This window comes from Apium graveolens, chromosome 1 (assembly GCF_009905375.1).
Source record: "Apium graveolens cultivar Ventura chromosome 1, ASM990537v1, whole genome shotgun sequence".
NCBI classification, from domain to species: domain Eukaryota; kingdom Viridiplantae; phylum Streptophyta; class Magnoliopsida; order Apiales; family Apiaceae; genus Apium; species Apium graveolens.
In genome coordinates, this window is record NC_133647.1 from 1,754,083 (window position 1) to 1,778,828 (window position 24,746).

The window sequence follows — 24,746 nt, forward strand, 5'->3', positions numbered from 1 at the left end:
TGTATTAGTATGGGGTCACAGCATGAGGTTATTTATTATTAATTAAGTGAAGTGATATTGTGGAAAGAAAGACCGTGACAACCCGGATCCCCGACCCCGGATCTGGGGGTGTTACAGAATCCACCTGAAGACCCACCATTTTTCTGAAATCCATGTCGACGATCGGAAAATTCCTCTTCCCTTTTTCTTTTCTGATTTTGCATGTCTCATTTCTTGAGAAAGTCAGCCTGATGAAGCTCTTGATCTCTGGCACTGTCAACCAAGGTATCCATGGATGTATAGCGGTTAGAGATGATATGGTTATGGATTGAATTCTTCAATGCCCACATAAACTTCATGATTTTATCCGCTTCTGACCCAGCCACAGATCTCGCATAACCAGCTAACCTCTGAAATCTGACTTGAAAGTCTGCCACCGACTCATCATCTCTCTGAGTAATACATTGATGCTCCCTTACATATTCCTCACTTATGCTGGCTGGAAAGTACCTCTGGTCAAACTGAGTTTTGAATACCTGCCAAGTAAGAGTATTTTCATAGCCAGGTGCATGCGAGGCTACCACAAACTTCCAACAAGTATTAGCATCACCCTCAAGACGATAAGTAGCAAATCGAGCCTTTTCCACCTCTGAACACTCCAAGACCCTGAAAATTTTCTCCATGTGATCTATCCAAGCTTCAGCATCAATGGGAGTCTTGGCCTCCTTAAAACAATTGGGTCTTTGCTTTATAAAACGATCAAACATAGTTTGACCATCTCGATCTTGCCCGTTAGCAGTGGGATTCTGTCCACGTTGAACTTCCCGCAACATCTCCATAAAAGTACTCCTATCCATAACAATCTGCTAATTATCATTCCCCCCGGTATTTCGACTACTGCTACCTCTTGCCATCCTGCAAAAAATTTTATGAGTGCATAAACATATATATCACAAAATCATATCCAAATTTTTTTAAAAATACCCGTATGAAGTCAACCCAAAACTCACAGGTCAAATCCTAAAGGACAGTCTACAGAAACTATAACCTAAGCTCTGATACCAACGTTGTAACACCCCACTTAAACAAGTAGATGCTACAAAAGCTAAGTCTTATTTATTAATGAAAGCAAAACAAGCTAAACATAATTTATTAAACTAATAAAAGTTCAAAATCTTCAAAATAAAGTTCTCTAACGAGATCCCAAATAATATGGAATAAAACATGTCCTTGACTTTATTTTCAACTAGATAACAAGCTAAAATCTGGACATCACTCATCACACCCCCGCTTTACCCCCGATTACCTGTGGAAAGAAATAAATACGAGTGAGCCAAATGCCCAGTACGAATATATCAATAAAAGGTAAAGCAAAAGAATATATTTGATTTTAGCAATTAGCAAAGAAGATGAGTAATAAGACAATAATTATTTAGAATCAAGGAACAAACTAATCCAAACAAAATCAAAGAAATGGCTGAGAACAAGTAAGGTGGGTACTAATAAGGGCATCTTATAAAACCTCTGCTTGCTAGTAAACACCAAGCAAAGCATAGTGCAAACAGTTCCTTCTCCGGTTATCCACAAGAAGGATAAAATAAAATGTATAAAACATTTCCCAAACAAACAAAATGATCATGATCTTAATCATCCCTCATACCCCAGAGACATGCTCGTATACTCACAGCAATTATACGAGTTAGTGCCGAGAGCACCAAAGACTGCAAAAACTCCATGTGTCTCGTCTGTGATTTACCCACACAGATAAGTTTAAGAGCCCTAACAAATAGGTTACAAAGTTGTTTTCCAAGTAGTCAGAATGAGATGGATCCAATAAATAAACAAAGAGTCAGCTATAATCTCAAGGAAAATATATGAGGGAGGGGTATACAAGGTGTAGCAAAAAGTCACAGTTTATAGAAATATAACTGAGGAGTATAATGAAAAATGTATAGAATTTAATAAAAAGAAAGGGAATAGATATCCATACCTGGAATCAATCTAGATGTATTTAATAATGCTGACACAACTCCAATTCAACCTCCAAATCAATCTATAATAAAAAAAATACATTTATAAATAGATGCTCACTATCTTTCTAAATGCTTAGCAATATAAAAATATAATTATATATGTATGCTCACTGTTGTGACAGTGACTACATATTAATAATACTTAATTAAACATGTAAAGTAATAACTAAATAGTTTATAAAATAATTTCATATATTTGTAAATTTTGTAACAGTGACAATAAAGTATAAGAATTTTAACATAACACTAAAATGCAGTTATTACCTTTTAAGGAAAATGCAACATAATAATAATAATAATTATAACAACAATAATTATATGACTAACCTAATTATTTAATAATAAAAATTCCATAAATCTTAATTAATAATTGAGATTCTCATGTACTTTAACACATGCATAATTATAATTAAACTAATGCCTCATATTTCATCAGTTAATATAATTATTTAACACCAATTTATTTTTACACAATTTCCTTATAACTTAAGTGATAAAATAAAATTATAATTAATCATATACTAGAATGATACTCAATTAATCATGATATCATGAATTTATTAAAATTTATACTATTAAAACTCACCTACTTAATATGAATAAATAATTTATAAAAAGAAGTACATATTCATATTGTTACAAATTTGATGAAATCATAAGTATTAATTCAAATAATTAAATTATGACTTACTTTGTACATTTAAAATAGAAACTTAAAATTTTATTTTTATTTTTACATTCAAAATCTATGTTACACGTAAACAAATGATAACTTAGTAACAATATACACACCCATCAAATCAAATATATCACTTAATCTCAATAAGGAACAAATGGCCAAATTTGTAAAAATAGATCATGTTATTAGCAACACATGTGATCAACACACCTTCTCACCATAATTATATTATGTACTGATAAAACATTCAAAACTAACTAAAATGCACTAAAACTACACATAAATTATAAACATGAGGATGATAACAACTAACTAATCTAGTACATGCTAAAACAAATATAATAATAAATATGAGAAGTTAACTATTTATACATGTCTAAATATAAATAAAAACAAAGAGTAGTTGCACACCTTTATATATATAGTCAGAACTAAATGTATGGACTGGATATTGAATAACATGCACAGCTAAGCTGCCAAACCCAACACCTTTGATAAGAATCCAGAGATAAATTGACCGATTAATCTCCCCCAGACAAGATGATAGATTATCCTGCTATGCTAGACCACAAGCTCTTGGTATCCACTCTTGATTTTCAACCCTTCGTAAGCTATGTATAAGTGTATGTTGTTCTACAGCTAATATAGATCATTTTTATTTGTGGATTTATATGACATAAGTTGTGTACATGACACTAGAGTGTAAATCTATTTATATAACAAGTGACTCCACGACTTGTAACTAATGCCCACTAGTTTCTCCACGTCCAGGTAAAATAACTTCTTATCCAACTTATCATGTAACTTTCAAATTTTTAAAACTAACAGATATCTTAAAAATTCAAATTGTAGATAAACAGTTATCTAAGTTAAATAATATCTATATTTCAAAATTCAAAACTTTACTAATAAAATATATACTAATTAATGCACCAAATAATGCACCAAATAAAATATGGGGTATTATATTCTCCCCCCTTAAAATAATTTCGTCCTCAAAATTCTAGTGATGTACCTGATTCAAAGAGGTATGGATATCTTGCACGAACTGAATCCTCAGTTTCCCAAGTAGCTTCTCGAACATCATGATTTTTTCATAAAACTTTAACAAAAGGGATTGTGTTCCTGCGCAATACTCTCTCCTCCCTTGCCAATATAGCTTCAGCGTCTTCTTCACAAGACAAATCTTCACGAAATGCGTCTAAGGGATACTGAACAACTTGATTAGGATGATATACATACTTCCTCAGAACCGATGCATGAACACATTGTGCACCCGTGACAATTGTGGCGGTAAAGCGACTCTATATGCCACAACTCCAACCCTCTCAAGAATCTCAAAAGGTCCTATATACCTCGGACTTAGCTTACCCTTCTTACCAAATCGTTGAATGCCTCTCTGAGGAGATACCTTAAGGAAGACCTTGTCTCCTGCTTTAAATTCATATTCTCGTCTACCCTTATCAGCATAACTCTTCTGCCTAGATCGAGCTTGTTCAAGTCTTTCTCGAGCAACTGCTACCTTATCTGTAGTGACTTGGACTAGATCGGGACCTTCTAAAAGCTTCTCTCCTACTTCATTCCAACAAATAGGTGTTCTACACTTGCGCCCATATAGTGCCTCAAAAGGAGCCATACCAATGCTGCTCTGCCAACTGTTATTATAAGCAAATTCAACCAAAGGCAAATAGTCATCCCAATTTCCATACCACTCTAATGCACATGCTCGCAACATGTCCTCCAAGGTCTGAATTGTCCTCTCTGATTGCCCATCCGACTGTGGATGAAAAGTTGTGCTATAGTTCAACTTGGTGCCCCATGCCTTTTGAAATCCTTTCCAATATCTTGAAGTGAATCTGGGATCTCTGTCGGACACGATCGAAACTGGAATCCCGTGTAGTCTAACAATCTCATTCCTGTATAATAGCGCTAAGCTCTCCAAGTTCATGTTCTCACGGATTGCCAAAAAGTGAGCAGATTTAGTGAGTTTGTCTACAATCACCCATATCGCATCATGTTTCTTAAAAGTCTTAGGCAGTCCTATGACAAAATCCATGCAAATATTCTCCCACTTCCAAGCAGGTAACTCCAATGGTTGTAATAAGCCACTTGGCCTCTGGTGCTCAATCTTCACCTGTTAACAAGTCAAACACTTCGAAACAAAATCGGCAATATCTCGTTTCATGCCACTCCACCAAAAGTGCTCCTTTAAATCTCGATACATCTTTGTCTCACCTGGATGAATAGAAAACGGTGATCTATGAGCCTCTTCCAACAATTCCTCCGTCAGTTCTTTGTTAGCAGGCACACATAGACGATTATACATCCATAGAATGCCATGATCATCAAAATGAAATCCTGGTTGCTTTTCAGGATCAATATTCTGGACAAAAGACCATAATTCTCCATCTCCATCCTGAGCTGCCTTAATCCTAGTGATAAGACTAGGCTCGACATGCAAACTTGCTACCATACCAACTGTATTCTGATGATAAAAATCCAAACCAAATTTCTCAATCTCACGTTGAAGAGGTTGTTGTTGCATCACCAAAGCGGCCAAATTCCCAAAATCCTTCCTTCTTAAAGAATCTGCAACCTTATTAGCCTTTCCGGGATGATACTGAATGCTCACATCATAGTCTTTTAATAATTCAATCCATCGTCTTTGCCTCATATTAATCTCTTTCTGCGTGAATATGTACTTCAAACTCTTGTGGTCAGTAAAGATCTCACACTTATCACCATACAAATAGTGTCTCCATATCTTCAATGCAAAAATGACGGCTGCAAGCTCTAAGTCATGTGTCGGATAATTCACCTCATGAGGCTTTAATTGTCTTGAAGCGTAGGCAATCACCTTTCCATGTTGCATCAATACACAGCCAAGTCCCTTCTTCGAAGCATCGCTATAAATCACATAGCCTCCCAATCCTGATGGTAGTGTCAATACTGGTGATGTCACAAGTCTCTTCTTCAATTCTTGAAAACTAGTCTCACACTCATCGGTCCATATGAACTTGTTGCTTTTTCGAGTCAACTGTGTCAATGGCATCGCAATTATCGAAAAGCCTTCTACAAATCGGCGATAATAGCCCGCGAGTCCCAAGAAACTCCTTACTTCCGTCACAGTGCTAGGTCTTGGCCAATTGGTAATAGCCTCAATCTTGGCCGGATCCACCCTGATTCCATCTGCTGATACAATATGTCCCAAAAATGCAACTTGATCAAGCCAAAATTCACACTTCTTGTATTTTGCATACAATTTGTTATTCCGTAGTGTTTCCAACATAACTCGAAGATGCTCCTCATGTTCCTCTATTGACTTTGAATACACCAATATATCATCAATAAACACAATCACAAACTTGTCCAGAAAATCCTTGAATACCCTGTTCATTAGGTCCATGAAAACTGCAGGTGCATTTGTCAATCCAAAGGACATAACAAGAAACTCGTAGTGTCTGTAACGAGTCCTGAATGTTGTATTCGGATTATCACTTGCCTTTACTCTTAGTTGATGGTAACCTGACCGTAGATCAATCTTCGAAAAGTATTTTGCTCCTTGAAGCTGATCAAATAAGTCATCGATCCTCGGTAATGGATATCTATTCTTCACTGTGATTCGGTTCAACTCTCGATAATCAATACAGAGTCTCATCGAACCATCCTTCTTCTTCATAAATAGAACTGGTGCTCCCCAAGGCGAAACACTGGGTCTAATAAAACCCTTATCAAGTAACTCCTCCAGCTGTTCTTTCAACTCCTGTAGCTCTAAAGGAGCCATTCTATAAGGTGCCTTAGAAATAGGTTGTGCATCTGGTAACAAATTGATAGAAAATTCTACCTCTCTTTCTGGAGGAAGACCCTCCAAATCATCGGGAAATACATCTGAAAACTCACGCATAACAAGAACATCTTCTAAGTCTGGCTGCACCTTGGACGTGTCAATCACATGAGCCAAAAATCCTTCACATCCATGAGCAATCATCTTCTTAGCCTTGATGGCCGAAATGAATTTTCCACAACCACTAGGCTTAGAACCCTGAAACACGAACTCGGGTTAATTGGAGTCGCCAAAAATTATTCTTTTTCCTGGACAATCAATTGTAGCTTTGTGTCGCTCCAGCTAATCCACCCCCAGTATGATATCAAAGCCCCTCATCTTAATAGGTAAGAGATCTACAAGTAGTTCTCTATCATCTACTCTAACTACACAATCAAGATATTGAGAATTCACAAGTATAGTTACACCCATAGGAGTGCCAACAGAAAAATCCGATATAAGTGCAGTGGATGCAATGTCTAAGTGTTTAGCATAAGATGTAGAGACAAATGAATGAGTAGCTCCAGTATCAAATAAGACTATAGCATTTCCATTACCGACCGAAAGTGATCCTGAAATGGTTCCTGGAGTACTTGCAGCATCTTTTGCATTGATGGAAAACACACGACCGGAAGTCTTCTGGTTGCTCTTCTCTCCCTGATCCTTACGATCCCAAGGCTTCTTTGGTGGCATCTGACAGTCTCGAATAGTATGACCCTACTTTCCACAATTAAAGCATGCTCTAGTAGCCTAATAGCAAGTGTTTCCTCCATGTATCTTTCCACAATGCTCACACTTAGATGCTTCCTTATTTCCAGTTTGGTTGAAAGACCACTTTTGCTCATTTCCTTGATTTTCATTCTTTTGCTGAAAATTCCGAGTATTATACCTCTGATCATTTGGTTTGAATCCACCTGAAGAACAACCATTTTTCTGAAATCCATGTCGACGATCGGAAAATTCCTCTTCCCTTTTTCTTTTCTGATTTTGCATGTCTCGTTTCTTGAGAAAGTCAGCCTGATGAAGCTCTTGATCTCTGGCACTGTCAACCAAGGTATCCATGGATGTATAGTGGTTAGAGATGATATGGTTGCGGATTGAATTCTTCAATGCCCACTTAAACTTCATGATTTTATCCGCTTCTGACCCAGCCACAGATCTCGCATAACCAGCTAACCTCTGAAATCTGACTTGAAAGTCTGCCACCGACTCATCATCTCTCTGAGTAATACTCTGATACTCCCTTACATATTCCTCACGTATGCTGGCTGGAAAGTACCTCTGGTCAAACTGAGTTTTGAATACCTGCCAAGTAAGAGTATTTTCATAGCCATGTGCATGCGAGGCTACCACAGACTTCCACAAAGTATTAGCATCACCCTCAAGACGATAAGTAGCAAATCGAGCCTTTTCCACTTCTGAACACTCCAAGACCCTGAAAATTTTCTCCATGTGATCTATCCAAGCTTCAGCATCCATGGGAGTCTTGGCCTTCTTAAAACAATTGGGTATTTGCTTCATAAAACGATCAAACATAGTTTGACCATCTCGATCTTGCCCGTTAGCAGTGGGATTCTGTCCACGTTGAACTTCCCGCATAATTATAATTAAACTAATGCCTCATATTTCATCAGTTAATATAATTATTTAACACCAATTTATTTTTACACAATTTCCATATAACTTAAGTGATAAAATAAAATTATAATTAATCATACACTAGAATGATACTCAATTAATCATGATATCATGAATTTATCAAAATTTATACTATTAAAACTCATCTACTTAATATGAATAAATAATTTATAAAAAGAAGTACATATTCATATTGTTACAAATTTGATGAAATCATAAGTATTGATTCAAATAATTAAATTATGACTTACTTTATACATTTAAAATAGAAAGTTAAAATTTTATTTTTATTTTTACATTCAAAATCTATGTTACACGTAAATAACTTAGTAACAATATACACACCCATCAAATCAAATATATCACTTAATCTCAATAAGGAACAAATGGCCAAATTTATAAAAATAGATCATGTTATTAGCAACACATGTGATCAACACACCTTCTCATCATAATTATATTATGTACTGATAAAACATTCAAAACTAACTAAAATGCACTAAAACTACACATAAATTATAAACATGAGGATGATAACAACTACCTAATCCGGTACATGCTAAAACAAATATAATAATAAATATGAAAAGTTAACTATTTATACATGTCTAAATATAAATAAAAACAAAGAGTAGTTGCACACCTTTATATATATAGTAGAACTAAATGTATGGACTGGATATTGAATAACATGCACAGCTAAGCTGCCAAACCCAACACCTTTGATAAGAATCCAGAGATAAATTGACCGATTAATCTCCCCCAGACAAAATAATAGATTATCCTGCTATGCTAGACCACAACCTCTTGGTATCCACTCTTGATTTTCAACCCGTCGTAAGCTATGTATAAGTGTATGTTGTTCTACAGCTAATATAGATCATTTTTATTTGTGGAGTTATATGACATAAGTTGTGTACATGACACTAGAGTGCAAATCTATTATATAAAAAGTGACTCCACGACTTGTAACTAATGCCCACTAGTTTCTCCACGTCCAGGTAAAATAACTTCTTATCCAACTTATCATGTAACTTTCAAATTTTAAAAACTTACAGATATCTTAAAAATTCAAATTGTAGATAAACAGTTATCTAAGTTAAATAATATCCATATTACAAAATTCAAAACTTTACTAATAAAATATCTACTAATTAATGCACCAAATAATGCACCAAATAAAATATGGGGTATTATAATAAAATACTTGACCTTCTCCGTTGGACCGTCCGCCCCGGTCACTTACATGGCTATCCAATCAAAATATTTTTCCGTTATAAGGGAATCGAATCCATCGATACCCTATCATAATCTACTCCCCATTTCTCATGGTCTGGAGTAATCTCAACAATTGATGGCAAAATAACTAGAATGATTCGTTATTCGCTAATCACCAAACAAAGATACAGTGTATATAGTCATTCTAGATAGTATAAGCCTATACTATCTATCCGACAAGAATCAATATTCTAGTAGAACAATTACTAGAACAATGTGACCATAAAGATTTTCTAAGTATCTATAAGTATAGTGTTATTATAACAGATATAATGATGATAATCAATATGAATGAACAAACTTTATTCTATTCTGAGATTAGAATAAGATAGGGGTACTTGCCTTCTATGCAAAGACTGAATTTAACTCTGTCTAGCCTTGTTGCCTTCCTGGCCTTGATTCTATAAATCAAATGCACTTATTTAATAATCAAACCCAACTCAATTGACGTTTATATGTCTCAACGTCTACCCGATCGTTTATCTAATAATGGCATTGAAAGCCGTAAATAATTAGCATGCATATCACGTAACACGTAATCATGTTATTCACATAGCACATAAGTCAGGTCGTTAAAAGATAGTCCTCAGTGTGTTCAAAACTGAAGTTGGGTCAAACTAGGGATTTTTTTTGATAAATATTCGACTCAGAACGATTCGTAAAACAAAAAGCTCTTCAATACAAGAGGATTTGAGTCTTGAAAGTATTTTTAATGGAAGCGGCATATTTTCCTGAGTCTAGACACGTTCATTTCGTATTAAACCGATGAACAGTCTATTTATTATGATTAAAATAAGATTAAATCAATTAATAATAATTATTAATTGATTGTTAATTACCTGAATATACTTTTAAAAGCTTAAAATAATTTTTAGGATTTATTTGTCTTAATTATGTATAATTATAATTTATTTAATTATTTAAAAGTAAAATTAATTGATTAAATGAATTAATCAATTAATTAAATCCTAAATAATTAACTAAAATAAATTATAAATAATTAAAACACATCGTATTTTTAAAAATAATAAAGTAAAATAATTTCTGGAAATTTACAAGAATTTAGTTAATTATTAAAATAATTAACCAAATTACATTAAGAATTTAAAATGATTTTTAGAATAAAAGAAAATGATTTTTAAAACCAAAACTGAATTTTATTTATTTTTAATTAAAATTCTGCAGAAACAGAATTTCAATTGGGGATTTAGGGTTTTATAGATTAAAACTGGGTCATTTAAATAAGCAAAATGGGTCGGAGATGGGTATTAAAACGGGTCTGGGTCACCAAGACCGACCCGCCGGAGTTCTTATGAACCCAGAATCCGGCTGTCGATTCCGGCAACCTGGAAAATTATGGCGTGTTAAATAACACCCCTTTTCTCTTCGATTCAGTCCGGTTTTCAGCGTAACAAGTTCTAATTTCATCCCTAACTACGATTCAAACATTAATCAACACCAAACAACAAGCAATTCGTCGATTACGACGAGTTTCATCACCGAAAACCGGCGATTCCTCAATAATATACGGATCTAAAGCTTGCAGAACTTATAATCTAACATCAACAATCTCAATATCAAACAATCATTCATAAGAATAGGAAATCGATTTAAAAATTTAAGGCTATAATCATTTTTTTACTAAAACTATACCAAAATTATACAAATCATATATCAAAACGATCCTTACGATCCCTACTATCTAATACAATCAACAAAATATATAAACCATCGATTAACAAGTTCATAAAACGAAAATGACTAATTCAAAATCGAAAAAACTCGACTTAAACTCCTAACTACCATTTTATACATAAAACCACACAGATCGACTGTAAATGGCATGAGGAAACTCATGTTATCATCAAAATCATTCGATAATCACTGTATTAAAAGAGCCCCGAATCCGTCGATTCCGACAAACGCATAACAGACAAGATATTGAACCTTAATTTGTGTTCTTGATGCCAAACTCTTCGGGAAATCACAAGCTTTATTTTGAGATTAAAATCAGTGAAAACGGATGGCTGGATCGATTGAAATCGTCAAGTGTTGTGAACGAAGCTTCGAAGCTTTTTATCAGAAAGTGAAGAACTGAGTTTATCTCTGTTCATTTTGATTTTTTTGTAAACTGTATTGATAAACACAACAGCTATTTATACTAGGAAACAATCCCCATAAATTATAAATCGATACCGGTTTTATCTCGTCATTTAAAATCATTAGCCCGTATTAATAATTTAGAGGAAAATATTTTTAAAATATAACTTATAATTAATTACAATTTTTATATCAAAATTCCCCGAAAAATATGTACGTTTCAAAAATACAAAAACATGGACTGTTCAAAGAGTCCTGAATTTTACAAAAATAAAGGTACGGATTTTGTGGGCTTTTACGTCCCGGTCGGGACCCAGTTTGTTAACTTTTGTGAAACTAAAATATTTTCTAAATTTAAAAATGAACTCCAAAATAGATATAATATATAATAATATTCATAAAACAAATTTTAACACGTAACACGGAAGAAACGTAATTTGACGCGCGTCCAGATTGCGGATTGATTCATATAATTGCATTTAAAGCACATATTAATTATTAGAAAAATATCATGGTCTTTGCAGAACTAAAATAATACCTATTGCACAATAATTCATGGCAACACATTTTAATTTATAATTAAACAAATAATATTTATCATATATATTACAAAATATGTACAAAAATTTTTCGATTATTACATTCTTCCCCCCTTAACAGGATTCTGTCCTCAGAATCTATTTTAGGAAAACAGATGAGGATACTTAAACAACATTTCACTTTCTAACTCCCAGGTTGACTCTTCAACCTTAGGATTTCTCTACAAGACTCGTACTAACGCTACAGACTTTTTTCTAAGCACTTTCTCTTGCTGGTCTAGAATCTGTATCGGTTGCTCTATAAAAGATAAGTCTAGCTGAATCTCGATTGGCTCGTATTCTATCATATGATTAGAATCCGGCAGATAACGCTTTAACATTGACACATGGAACACATTGTGGATATGCTACATGTGTGGTGGTAAAGCTAACTCATATGCTACTTTCCCCACGCGTCTTAAAATCTCAAAAGGTCCAACATAACAAGGACTTAACTTTCCTTTCTTTCCAAATCTGGATAAGCCTTTCCAAGGTGAAATCTTTAATAGTACTGCTTCTCCAACTTCAAATTCCATATATTTTATGGCAGGATCAGCATATTTACGTTGTCGATCTTGAGCTGTCACTAATCTTTTCTTAATGAGATCTACTTTTTCTTTTGTTTGCTGAATCAATTCTGGACCCAAAATCTTTCTTTCACCAACTTCATCCCAACAAATTGGAGATCTACATTTCCTACCATGAAGAGCTTCGTATGACGGCATTCCAATACTTGCATGGTAGCTGTTGTTGTAAGAAAATTCAACCAAGGGTAAATGTTCATCCCAGCTTCCTTCAAAATCTAAAGCACAAACTCTCAACATGTCCTCGATAGTCTGAATTATCCTTTCACTTTGACCATCTGTCTGCGGATGATATGTAGTGCTCATATTTAACTTTTTCCCTAGACAATCTTGAAAGCTTTTCCAAAATCTTGAATTAAATCGAGGATCTCTATCTGAAACTATAGACACTGGAACTCCATATCGAACCACAATTTCCTTCAGATATAACTGAACCAATTTGTCCAATGAGAATCTCTCGTTGATAGGAAGGAAATGCGCTGACTTAGTCAATCGATCAATAATAACCCAAATAGCATCGTGATTTGTCTTGGTCTTTGGTAATCCAACTACAAAGTTCATTACGGTATGTTCCCACTTCCATTCTGGAATGTCCAATGGTTGTATCAGTCCACTGGGCCTTTGATGTTCCGCTTTAACTCTTTGGCAAGTGTAACACTTACTTACCCACTCCGTAATTTATTTCCTCATACTTGGCCACCAAAAGTTTTCTCTCAAATCTCTATACATCTTCGTACTTCCTGGATGAATTGAATACCTGGAGTTCTAAGCATCTCGAAGAATTTCTTCTTTTAGCTCAGCTACATTAGGTATCCATATTCTGGAAGAAAATCTTAAGATCCCTTAATCATCCTTTTGAATCCCTTTCGCTTCGCCTGTTAATTCCTCTTGCCCCTGGCTCATTATTTCTTCTTGACATCTTCTTATCTTCTCCAATAATTCTGGTTGAAAAGATATAGTATACATCATATCCGTAGATATACTTGAAATACTGACCTCTATTTCAAGTCATTCAAATTCCTTAATTAACTCTTCCGATGAAGTGATCATATTTAACCTTTCCTTTCTACTTAAAGCATCTGCCACCATATTTGCCTTGCCCGGATGGTAGTTGATTGCACAATCATAGTCTTTGATCAATTCTAGCCATCTTCTTTGTCTCATGTTCATCTCTTTCTGGGGGAAGATATATTTCAAACTTTTGTGGTCCGTATAGATTTCACACTTCTCTCCATAAAGGTAATGTCTCGATATCTTTAGTGCAAAGACTATATCTTCTAGCTCGAGATCATGAGTTGGATACTTCTATTCATGGGGTTTCAGTTGCCTTGACGCGTAAGCTATCACTTTATCATGTTGCATTAAAACACATCCTAAACCTTTGTGTGAAGCATCACTGTAGATCACAAAGTTTCCTTGATCATCTGGTAAAACTAATACTGGTGTTGATACTAATCTATTCTTTAATTCTTGGAAACTTTCCTCATATTTCTCCGTCCATTCAAATTTCTCATTTTTCCTGGTAAGTTTTGTCAGTGGAGTAGCTATCCTTGCAAAATTTTGCACAAATATTCGATAATAACCTGCTAATCCCATAAAACTTCTTACCTTTGTTGGTGTCTTTGGTCTCTCCCAATTGATCACGGCTTCAATCTTTGACGGATCTACTTTTACTCCTGCATTACTGATAACATGCCCAAGAAATTGTACTCCTCGTAACCAAAACTCACACTTTGAAAACTTCACGTACAATTTCTGCTGCCTTAGTGTTTCCAAGACTAACCTTAAATGTTCCACATGTTCTAATTCTGTCTTTGAGTAAACCATAATATCATCTATGAATACAATCACAAATTTATCCAAATACTTTTTAAATACTTGATTCATCAGATCCATAAAAGCTGCTGGTGCATTGTCAATCCAAAAGCCATCACTAAAAATTCATAGTGTCCATACCTGGTTCTAAAAGTCATCTTTGGAATATCTTCTGGTTTGATCTTCAGTTGATGGTATCTTGATCTTAAGTCAATCTTAGAAAACCATATAACATCTTTTAGTAGATCAAACAGGTCATCAATCCTTGGAAATGAGTACTTATTCTTAATGGTTAACTTGTTCAGTTCTCGGTAATCTATACATAGTCACATGCTTCCATCTTTCTTTTTAAAAAACAAAACTGGTGTACCCCACGGAGATACACTTAGGCTTATAAATCCTTTATCCAATAATTCCTGCAACTGATTTACTAATTCTTTCATCTCTACTGGGGCCATTCGGTATGGAGCTTTAGAAACCGGTTCAGTCCCTGGTGCCAAATCAATAGCAAACTCAATTTCCCTGTCTGGAGGTAACCCTGGTAGATCATCTGGAAATACGTCTGGAAATTCATTGACTATTGGAACAACTTCTAGGGTTGGAACTTCTTTCTTAATATCTATTACATTGGCCAAAAATGCTTCACAATTCTGGCGCAATAACTTTTTGGCTTGAGCTATCGATAAGAATTTCTTTTCATGTTTATTCCCTCTGAATACCACTTTCTTTTTTTGATTCCCTGTTTGAAGTCTTACCTTCCTATTTTTACAATCAATCTGAGCATTATTCTCTGACAACCAATCCATTCCTAGAATAATATCAAATTATCCCAACTTAAAAGGTATCAAGCTGGCCTGAAAATGATGTCCCTCTATCTTAATGTCACACTTCGGACATACATGATCTACCGCAACTTGATTCTTATTAGTTAATTATATCATTAACACTTTGTCTAACATTTCTATTTCACAATGCAGTTTATCAGTAAAATTCTTAGAGATAAATGATCTTGTAGCTCCAGAATCAATTAAAACTTTAGCATCTACGGAGTTTACTAGAAGCGTACCTGCCACCACATCCGAACTCTGAACCGCATCCTTCATAGACATGTTGAATGTTCTGGCCCTGGGTTCAGCTGATGGTCCTTCAATTCTTGGCACATTCTGAGATGGAGCTCCTGAAATCCTGGGTATGTTATTGGGCACATTTAGTGTTGGACAATTTTTAAAGATATGCCCCGACTTTCCACACTTAAAACAACTAGCTCTTGGTTTCTGCCCCTAAATTCCACTCTGGCATGCATTGGCAAAATGTCCTTTCTTGCACTTAAAATATTGCGAATTGATAACACAGTTCCCAAAGTGCTTTTCACCACATCTCCTACAGTAAGGTACTATATAAGAATTGAATCCTTGTTGGTTCTGACTCCTGAGCTGATTAACTTGATTTCCATTTCCAGGTGTTGGTCTTCTAAATCCCAAGCTTCGATTCTGCTGAAATCCTGGCCTATTATTGGAACAGCCCTAAAAATTGCTCTGTTGTTGTCCCCCTCCAGAGCTTTCAAACTTCCGCTTCTTTCCATTTTGATCCTTATGAGCTGCATCACTTTTACTTTCGATAACCATGGCTTTTTGAACCACCGCAATATAAGAAGTTAACTCAAACATAGCCACTCTATTTTGAATCCAAGGTTTTAATCCTTGTTCAAATCCTCTTGCCCTTTTTTCATCCGTGTCAACTTGACTTGGAAAAAACCTTGCTAATTCTGTGAACTTCGCCTCATATTCTGCCACGCTCAAATTTTCTTGCATTAGATTCAAAAACTTAATCTCCATTTGGTTTTTCATGTACCTCAGGAAATATTTTTCTAGAAATAACTCCGTGAATCTTCCCCGGGTCACTACTTGATCTCTTTCCAATGCTTTTTTAGATTCCCACCAATAGTTTGCCTCCCCTTTGAGGAAATAGCTGGAAAACTTGGTTTTCTGCCCCTCCCCCGCTACAACCAATTTAAAAGCTTTTTCTACTTCCTTAAGCCATGCATTGGCTGCTACTGGATCAACACTCCCTTTGAACTCAGGTGGATTTACAGCTTGAAAGTTCTTAAAAGTTACTACAGGAACCACAACATGTTGTTGCTGTTGTTGTTGCTGTTGCTGTTGTTTTTGCTGTTGCAGCTGTTGTTGTTGCTGTAGTAGCCGTTGCTGCATTCGTCCCAGCATTTGGACAATTGCTGGATCAGTATAATTCTCAGTACGATTTTCCCATGCCTTATTGCCCTTCTCAGGACCCATTTTTCTGAAAATAAAATACAAAATCTTTATAATCTACTAAGCATGGATATAAATATGTAGCAATTTAATAACGTGACTAAAAACATTTCATGCATAAAATCTTTTTATCCATATTATAAATTTACCAACATTTTTAGTACCTGCTGCATAATTTTATATCTGATCAATATCTCAAAGAATAATAACTTAAATAAAGAAAAGAAATGGTCACTAAAATAAAGTGCTTAATTAAAAATGATCCGAATATAACTAAGAAAATCTAAGCATCATCTAAATTTGACTGAAATATAACATTTCTTTTAATTTGGTGAATCTGGATAATATGGAAGAAACTCAATACTGAATAAGAAAGACAAGAAATATAATAAAACTAATTTTCCAAACTGAAATTGATGTACAAACAAACTTATATATATATAAAGTACTGGTACATCCAACTCAAAGTACCGACTCAACTCAACCGATACAAACTCAAAAACATACAACTCGATAATAGGAATGACAAAATAAGGAATATACTATGCTACAAAAGATACCCCTACTCCATCAAACTGATCCAGCTGCCGCTGGCACTCTTCTCGCATCATGCTGCATCATATATCACTGGCTATCGCCACCATACACAACAAAACAGAAGACAGATACCCTTCGCTCTGTACTGGGTCTCTCGTCTCCTAAACTGACTCATCCATCCCTCTCTAGCAACGCGGCTCATGCACCGCGCTCAACTCTGATACGATCCAGCTGATAAGTGGCATTTTATACCACTTAGAGTGTTCCATAACAGCTTGAATTGGTGTCTTGGACTCAAGTATTTTGTGTATTTGACGCGTTCTCTAGTATTGTTTTTGCATTTCAGGGTATAACTTGCTTAGATAGGTGGTTTTCATCAAATAAAGCTTAAGGAAGTGCTTGGAATCAGTCTAGGGGTGATGAGCAAAGAAATCAGCACAAACAGGAGCAAACTGAAGAATTTTTCAGATGGGTAGCACGCGACCGCGCGCTAGGAGCACGCGACAGCGCGCCAGCACGCTACTGCATGGAGGAAGCACGCGGCCGCGTGCGTACGGAATTTCAAATTCTGGTTTTATTTGTTTTCAATTTTGTTTGGGCTTCTGTTGGTGCGGTGACTCCTGGACTCTTATATAAACCTTATGGGAAGACGTTTTCTTCAACCAGAGCGAAAGCAAGAAGATTGAGAAGACCGTTTTAGCACGCAACAACGAAGAAGAGGAAGCATTAATTTATCTTGTGATTCTTTTAATTCGTTGTAACAGTGGATGCTAGTTTTCTTTATTCTTTGAACCTTAATACTCTTGTGACGTACTTCATTATTTATTAAGTATTTTTCAGCCTTATATCATTGTGTTATTATCATACTTTCATATGAACCCATGGTGACGATGAGTTCTATTATGGGCTAATCGTGATCATGGGATTTTAGCGGATTTACTATGGAATTCTTTAGTTAATTGTTTAATACCTTGGTATGTGGTGATTGTATGATATCTAGTATAGGTTGTGCTTATTCGTCTTATATGCGTCGCGAACATGTAAGATAGCCTGGATCTTGAGATTTAGAACTTGCCATGCTAGCATAGGTTCATGTGTTGTATGCATGATTAGTGGGTAACTCTAACCATTTTACTTGCCCTGTGTAATCATCATGAATAACTGTTGGTGAGACTGCGTAGCTATATGAATAGTTACGTGATAACTCAACACGATAACAACACTAGAACAGGATAGGTTAATAATACTACGTCTACACAAGAAATCGGGAAGAATGAAGATAAGGCAAATACACAGAATCAGAAGATTAGAAGAAGGCCTGAAGTCTGTCTATAGGTCACTGTAAGAAGTTCATTAATATGATCATGCCTCAGTGAAGAACAAAGGTTAAAGACTTTCAGGGTTTCAGAAATGTTGAAGATTCAGTATACAAGTGCTACCGGAAGATTTCAGTGTATTGGCATTCATTGAAGATAGGCAGTGTTTGTAACACCCCAAATCCGGGGTCAAGATTTGGTGTCACAAAACAATCTTTACATAAAATAAAAGAATATTCAGTTAACCCCTTTTATCCGGATCATTTACAGGTTATGGTATAAAACAAGAATCTAATCTTCTACAACTCTCAACAATTACAATACAAATGTAAATACCTTTGAACTAATGCTCTTGTCACATTCTTCTAACACCTTCAACTCTCATACAGGAAAGTTTCTCTAACTTCTGCTGACTATCAAAGTTATTCATTTTTATTTTCATCTATTTCTGGATGAAATAAGAATTGACAAAACAAGAGTGAGCCAAAAATGCCCAGCAAGTATATCGTTTGAGTTTCAAACATTAATATCTAAGAAAACTTCCGGACAAAATCTCTGAAATATTTTGAAGAGCGAAACATGAAATCATTTAAAGGATATACTTCAACTACTTAAAATCAATTTGATTTGCATTGCTATAAATCACATAGGGAATAACGACATTTTTGTAAAAGCTTTAGAGATCGCGTGTTTCAAAATAGCTTCCGGTAACACTTCATAATTGAGCAATGAATGCAATAACTATTCATAAAATGACGTTCAAGAAATTCCTAACTATTCAGTATCCATCATTATCGACTAAGTTTTCATAAACTTAGCCTGCTAAACCAGCCTGATAAGGACGGGTTGAATAATTAAGAAGATCTCAATTCATTCAAGATTTTAATTATCACTGCGCAACTAATGCTGCAGCAACAATCTAAACCTCGAATTTATTTAGAAATACTGTAATTTCCCAAAATTGAGTGCTAAAGAAAACTAACTTTAATTTATAATCACATTTTTTTTCGAGAAGGAATGCCATTAATGGTAATAAACAATAAATTAGACTGGACACTAGTATAACTTTCACACTCATACCCTGCTGATCAGTCAGGATATAGTGTAGATCTATATCTCAATATATAGATCTGGTCGGGTCCCCAGGCACTACGGCCCATCTCAAGGAACCGGTCATGTCCCGGCCCTTAGGATTAAGTAAAACTCAATCCTCAAAATATCACTATCCAGTCCGTGGATTATTTTGATACCAAATCATTTTGAATTCAAAACATCCCAATTCAGGGTTCATAAATAACCCGAAAGAATGGGTATTTGCTCAAGAGAGCAATCGATAATATAGGAACAAGAATAAAAAGGACATGCATAATCAGAGTAATTGCTGCGAAATATAAAACAATTAACTATTATGAACTTAGAATAGGATCGAAGAAATAATTGCAGTATTTTAAAAGAAAAATTAGGAATACTCGCAGTATTTAAAAGAAAGTTCGGGAATACTTACCTCAATAAGCTTTAACCGTTATTACTGGTTGACTTTGGTTCGACTTTGATCGTTCGTCTTTATCATCCACCTACTATCCTATTCTCGATATGATCCCAACATTCAGACCCTTCTGTTGGAACTTCGTTGATCTTGACGTCTAATCACTAGATCGTTTCTAGTCCGATGTCACGTCTCGGGTCTTCCGTCTAAAACCTACAGGGTTGAAATACCCTAATTTAGATATCTGCTTGAGCTTAACATCAACTTGCTATCCTATTCTACCCATACGATTTCATAACCGAATTCATATTTATATGTATTATCGAAATACACATAGCAATTATGGTTCACATCTTCGAAACTCGGTTCGGTATTTAATTTCGGAAAATACGTATATTTGTCGTTTTGAAAAATAGGGTAATCGATTATTCACAAAATATCTTGTCACATAAGTAGGTTTTGAAAATTCAATTATATATCCTCGTTCGACGTCTCCGATAATTAGAGGTTACGTTCTCGTATTTTCGGAATTAATTTCCCAAAAATCGGGCAGCGTCTCTTTTATTTATCGGCCTACCCGTCGAATCATTTCGACGTCAAATCACAACCATAACAATCACATCAAGCAATTCAATCCACAATCCAATTACCAAGTCCCAAACTCCGATTAGAAATTCGAATTTAATTTAATTGATTTATCTAATTATTTATTAGTTATCTAATTAATTAATAATTAGGTAAATAATTAATAATTAGGTAATTAATTAATAAATAAGGATTAAAATATAATCGAATAATACGATGAATAATTCGATAATCATTCGAATATTTCGAGTAGCTCGTATTTATGCGAGTAGTGGATCGTTGAGTTGAATTATTACTCGAGTAATAGTATTTATTCGATGAATATCGTAATTAAATCAAAACAAATCAATTGAACTAGCAAGACAATTGGTGAGACAATCTAATTTTGAACTAGCAAGACAATCGGCAAGACAATCTGATTTGAACTAGCAAGACAATCGGCAAGACAATCTGATTTGAACTAGCAAGACAATTGGTGAGACAATCTAATTTTGAACTAGCAAGACAATCGGCATGACAGTCTGATTTGAACTAGCAAGACAATCGGCATGACAATCTGATTTGAACTAGGAAGACAATTGGTATGACAAACTGATTTGAACTAGCAAGACAATATGCATAATTGTATCAATTAGTTATTTATAAATAAACGATTTAATTGAATAATTGATGATAATTGCGAGTAATTGTAATAAAATGGTAATTAATCCTAATAAATTAAGGATTAATTATTTTAAAATACAATAAGTATTAAATAATTATTTAAAAATATAATTCAGGATTATTTAATTATGATTAATTATTTATAATTAATTATTAATTAGATAAATCTTGTTTAATTCATAATAATTAAACCGTTAGTCCGATTTGAGCGAAACGAAAACCCTTAGACTCAGAAAAATGAAACGAATCCAATAAAAATAGTTGTAAGTCATAATTCCCTCCAGAAGAGAGTAGTCTTGTGTTTATATGCCCTATTAGGGGTAGAATCGAGTCAAATAAATCCCGAAAAATTATAATAAAATCAGATAGGGTTAGTTAATACAGGTATGAGTCTAGTATCGATTCAAAAAATAATTATGAGGTTAAAATTAATTATGTGCCTTACGTGCTATGTGCTTTACGTGATTATGTGAACCTTATGTGTTATATAATTATATGTTTAGATATGCGAGTCAGATAGAAACGAATGGGTAGATAATTAAGATTATGTGGTATCAATTCGAGATACACGTATGTAGTAAGTTATCTAAACGATTATCTTTTTATGATTGATTCAGCGTCAGCAAGGCTGATCAGGCTAGGGACAGAAGACGGTGAGTTGAACCAGGTTAAGTACGGGCAAGGCAAGTTTTCCCCCTATTCTAAATTTAGAATAGTGAAATATACTCCATTTTCATATCAGATATACTGTGATAATTCTTGTTCATATACACTGATATACAATTATTGAATCTTCTTTATATTTCATTTCGATTCTTGATTTCTCCAAGTTATTGAATCCTCTATTCATATTCCAATACTTTTACCCCTGTTACATATATTATGATATATCCTGATGTTGGGATACATCAAAAGCATTCTGATTATTCCGGATGCTAAGCTTTGGACTGGATGGTTACGATACGGACTGGGCATTACCCAGACCTTTAATTAATAGGCCATAGTTGCCTGAGTACTCCTTATGTTGGTTGGGTCTATGCAGTTGGGTATAGATCCGCACTGTATCCTGACTGATCAGCGGGTTATAGTGCATATGTTGGTTCTTGTTTCCAGTCTTGTTCATTTGGCACTCGCCAGTATTGGTAACTTATTATCCTGTACAGATACAGATGGTTGTTCAAACCAGCAACTTATTGGTTTACTTATTCTTTTCTCTTTATATTATATGTATATTATTGCAGGCTTGTTGAGCAATTTTAGCTCATCCTCTTTTATTGTTATTCCTATTGTTTTACAGTTAAGGTAGAAAATGAAACCCATCAGAACCCGCGTAGTCAAGAAGCGAGTCAAGCAGCGGGACCCTCTTATACCAAGAGTGTTTATCCCTATTCCAGAAGAGAGTTTTGAGCTACCAGATCAGGTGTAACAGGATAAGTAGTAATGTTGGTTTAAATAAAAACTTTTATGTGGTTTGAATAAAGGTTGTGTGGTGAGATTGTAGATAGAATAAAGTTTTGTAGCAAAGAGAGTTCTTAAGACAGATTGTTTTTATTTGGGTTGTAATAAAGTTAGTATGTGATTCTTGTTTTCAAATCTTAACCTTAAAAGATCCTGAATAGTAGTAGTTCGGGGTAATTATCATATTTATATTCCGCTTGTGCAGGTTTAGTTGTAGTTGATTTTAATAATGCCCCAAATCTATACACGGGATTTGGAGGGTGTTATAGATATAAATTTTGGTTGTAATTGATTATGAGTTCCAGTGTGTGGTTACGTACCAAACAGGAAAGATCCATTTAGGAATAGATGTTTCAAATAGAAATAAAAGAGTGAATGTCATTAAGATTGTTGAGAAATGGTTAAAAGAAGTGAAAAAGTTGGAAATTGAAGAATAGGTGTTGATCCGTCTTCTGGGTTATGCTGATACTTACTTTGCTGTTAGATATCAAAGGTGGTATTAATACAGATGATTGATGTTGACTTCCGTATGGGACGTTGTGAGCATCAAAGTTCGTGTTGATATCTAATTTGATATGAAAACAAAATGAGTATTAGTACCAAGAAACCGGGTTTTGAATAAAGTTCTAATTCATTCCGTTCCAAATCGATATATTTCCTTTCAGATAATAGCAGATTCTCGCTCGATGAATCTACTCGATAGTGATTGAAAAGAAATAGAAGTATGCTAACAAGTGATGAGTAGATGCAATTGCCGAGATTTTCCTTTTTAATTGTTGAATAGATGTAGAACATTCCGAAACATCAGGCATCATGAGCTCAGGATATCGGGCGCAGACGGATAGAAAATGCAAAAGACCGATTAGAGATTCTCGAATACGATTGGAAACGATCATAGGTCAGGCTAATCGAACAGAAGGAGACATGAAAATTAGAATAGAACAGTCAGTGAAAATAGAAAGTTCATGAACACGAACTATTAGAAGTGGAAAGAAAAGAAGATTAGTGTGAATTAAGTTAGTCCTTTGAGACAGTGAGATAGATAAAACGATTGTGAATGAGTTGGTCTTGTTGTCATAGGTGGCATTCATGTGTGTATGACCATGAAGAATAATTTAGCTCCATATATATTTATGGAATGGAAATTTGAATTAGGTTGCAGGAGCAACTGATAGATGTTGATATTGGCAGAAGACTATTGAGTAGTGGTGAGAATGATGAGTTTTGGAAAAATTTAAGTGAGATACTCGAGATGTATCAGTGTATGTTCCTTAGCATGATTCTGAGGACAGAATCCTTTTAAGGGGGGAAGGATGTAACGCCTGGGAAATATTATGTAATTATTTTTATCAATAAATAATTATTATGTGAGTTTTGTGTGAATGTTGATGAATTATTTGATGATGGATTATAATATTTGGATGTTTATTTCTGATAAAATTGAGATATTTTAATTTCCAATTATCCAGAATTAAATCTAGATAATTTTGGTATTTTTCTGGTAATTTTTGGATTATCGTATGATTTTATAAGGATTTATAGAATTAACAATGATTATTTTTACATAATTATAAAATTACTTTTTAGAATCAGAAATCGTCCCACTTCAATCGTTTTTGCATTTTTACAACCCGAAACTCTTCCGAAAACTCTTTCCTAACCTAATCTAATAATTCGGAACACTTTTCGTGTTTTGACTTTTTCGATCCGGGGTACGGTTTGACCTGTACGGGTCCTGGTGTGAAATTTTTGATACGTAATTCATTTTATAGATCGATAAAAATCCGTATTCCCAAAAGGCGAGATTTTATGACCTCATTTTCATATAAAGTATTTTATAAGAGTCTCTGTTTTGATAATTATCCAATTCTGATATTAAAATCGTATCGTCTTTTAGTTACTTAGCGGCTAAATAACCTATTTT

General features: G+C 34.5%; 1 protein-coding gene across 1 annotated transcript; it reads right to left on the reverse strand.

Annotated features, from left to right (window-relative positions):
- Positions 1 to 206: 206 nt before the first annotated feature.
- Positions 207 to 836, reverse strand: LOC141724916 (uncharacterized). Its single transcript, XM_074527219.1, has one exon. It carries the CDS (start codon positions 834 to 836, stop codon positions 207 to 209), a length of 630 nt encoding a protein of 209 aa, XP_074383320.1.
- Positions 837 to 24,746: the final 23,910 nt, after the last annotated feature.